The 2,037-nt window shown below is 37.2% G+C and overlaps 1 protein-coding gene across 1 annotated transcript; it reads left to right on the top strand.

The window, feature by feature from the left end:
- Nucleotides 1-824: 824 nt before the first annotated feature.
- Nucleotides 825-2,037, top strand: LOC139875221 (F-box/FBD/LRR-repeat protein At1g13570-like). The gene is made up of 3 exons (XM_071862563.1): nt 825-1,346; nt 1,519-1,683; nt 1,792-2,037. Exons 1-3 carry the CDS (start codon nt 825-827, stop codon nt 2,035-2,037), a joined length of 933 nt encoding a protein of 310 aa, XP_071718664.1.

Raw genomic sequence — 2,037 nt, forward strand, 5'->3', positions numbered from 1 at the left:
AGTGAATTAACACCCAAACCAATGGCAAATACTTCCAAATTTGTCATCTAACCCTAAACCCACAATAATCGGGTTCACTCACACAAAACATACAACAAAACCCCCAATTTCATGAGAAATGTGGTTTAGAAACCCAACAAGCTGAAACCCTAAACATGAACAAGAACATAACAATTAAATTCGGAGTTAGAGCTTACCAACACAATCAAAACGTAGCTAAGAACGAGATGAACAACTTTAACACTCGAGCTTTTGATCGATTCAAGCTTCTTCTTCTCCAAAACCCCAAATCTCTCTCTAAAACTCTCTCTCTCTCTCTCTCTCTCTCTCTCTCTCTCTAAGATTGATGAGTGTGTTTGTGGATGTGAAAGTGATCCAAAAGTGGATCTAAAACTGCCAATATGTCCACAGATCCGTCCTCAGGTGAAAAGGCCAAAAAGCCCCTCATTTAGCTCAAAACAGAAAAAAGGCAGGAATCTGTCGCTGGGACAGTGCACCACGCGCACCCTTAAGTGTGCGCTGAGCGCACCCTGGTCTGGACAGATTCTGAGCTTCAGGGACTGATTCTGAAAAATCCTGATTCTGATGTAAATTCTGAAAATGCATAAGTGGTAGGTAGACTTTTAGTGGCGCTTTCTGGTGCACACATTTACTGACGCCTTCAGGAACACTTTCTGATGCATAAAATTTCAGGATCTTACAATTTCTCAGAAAAGTTTGCCAAAAATGAAGCTTTTGGTCTTAATGGGTTTATTACCATCTCAAACCAAATCTTTAACTTTATCAAGGGTCCTATCTTAAAGTTACATCTCCACATACCAAACATGGCTCTTGATAGCTTCCAAGAAGTCGATCAGTGGATTTTATCCTTGTCAAAAGCCGGTGTTAGGGAACTTGTCCTTATTAATTCAAATAGACGTTATCAACTTCCATGTTATTTTTTTCGTTGTCTAGAATTGAGAATGCTAGAACTTGAAAACTGTATGATTAAGCCACCACTCAATTTTCAAGGATTTTTCTATCTCGAAAATCTATGTCTCAGGAATATTGAATTTGGGACTAACTTGCATGGAGCTATCATGAACTTACCACAACTTAAGATGTTGAAACTGGTTGCATGCACCAATGTTTACAATTTCAAGATCAAGTCTACAAAGTTGTTTTGGTTAGTGGTCTTAAATTGCCGTGATGCAACTTTGCATCAGTTAGTGCATAGTAAATGTCTTGGTGCGCTTTGTATAGCTATAGGTAAACCCATTCAAGGAGTTGAAAGAGTTAATTTGGCTAGCTTGTTAAGTAATATGCCATGTCTTGGGGATTTAATTATCGACGGGTATTTTCTACAGGTATGATTTGAATTTTTAATTCTAATATTTAATTTTTGTTCTTCATCATATTGCCTTTGAGCAAGTGAACTTTACCATTCCACTCCGGCGTATAGTTAGTTCTCATATGTTTTTTTCATATCGTCTTCCATATCTTCTTTGGTAACTTAAAATCTCACTTTCACCCTCCCAGTTTTGTATTGCAGAAAAGATTCCCAAGTGGCTTCCACACCCGGCTAATTGTTTAGAGTATCTCAGCTTACACAACTTTAAATTTGGTGATTTAAATCAACTTCAAGGTGTTTTATGTATGCTTCGTAACTCGCCTAACTTAGAACGACTTGATTTCGATAATCAGGTAAAGAGTGCCAAACGTTTTCTCTTGTATTTTTGTGTTGTGTGTGCTTACATAGTAATTTAAGATAGGTGTTTTAATATACAATCTCACTTTTATTGTATTTTCTAGGGTCTTCAAAACGAGCAACTGGATGTGAATCCAGCATCAACTTATTTGGAAGCTTCTGACTGTTTGGACCAGAATTTGAACCGATTGAAAACTATAAATATTATGCATGTAGAAAGATCAAGGCCTGTGTTGGTCTTTATAAAGCTTTTACTTAATCATTCGCCCATTCTTGAAAAAGTATCAATTCGACCCAGTGTAACCGTTGATGCTCTTGAAAAGTACAACTTCGCTAAGGATGTTATATAG

The sequence above is a fragment of the Rutidosis leptorrhynchoides genome, chromosome 11, assembly GCF_046630445.1.
Source record: "Rutidosis leptorrhynchoides isolate AG116_Rl617_1_P2 chromosome 11, CSIRO_AGI_Rlap_v1, whole genome shotgun sequence".
Classification (NCBI taxonomy): Eukaryota; Viridiplantae; Streptophyta; class Magnoliopsida; order Asterales; family Asteraceae; genus Rutidosis; species Rutidosis leptorrhynchoides.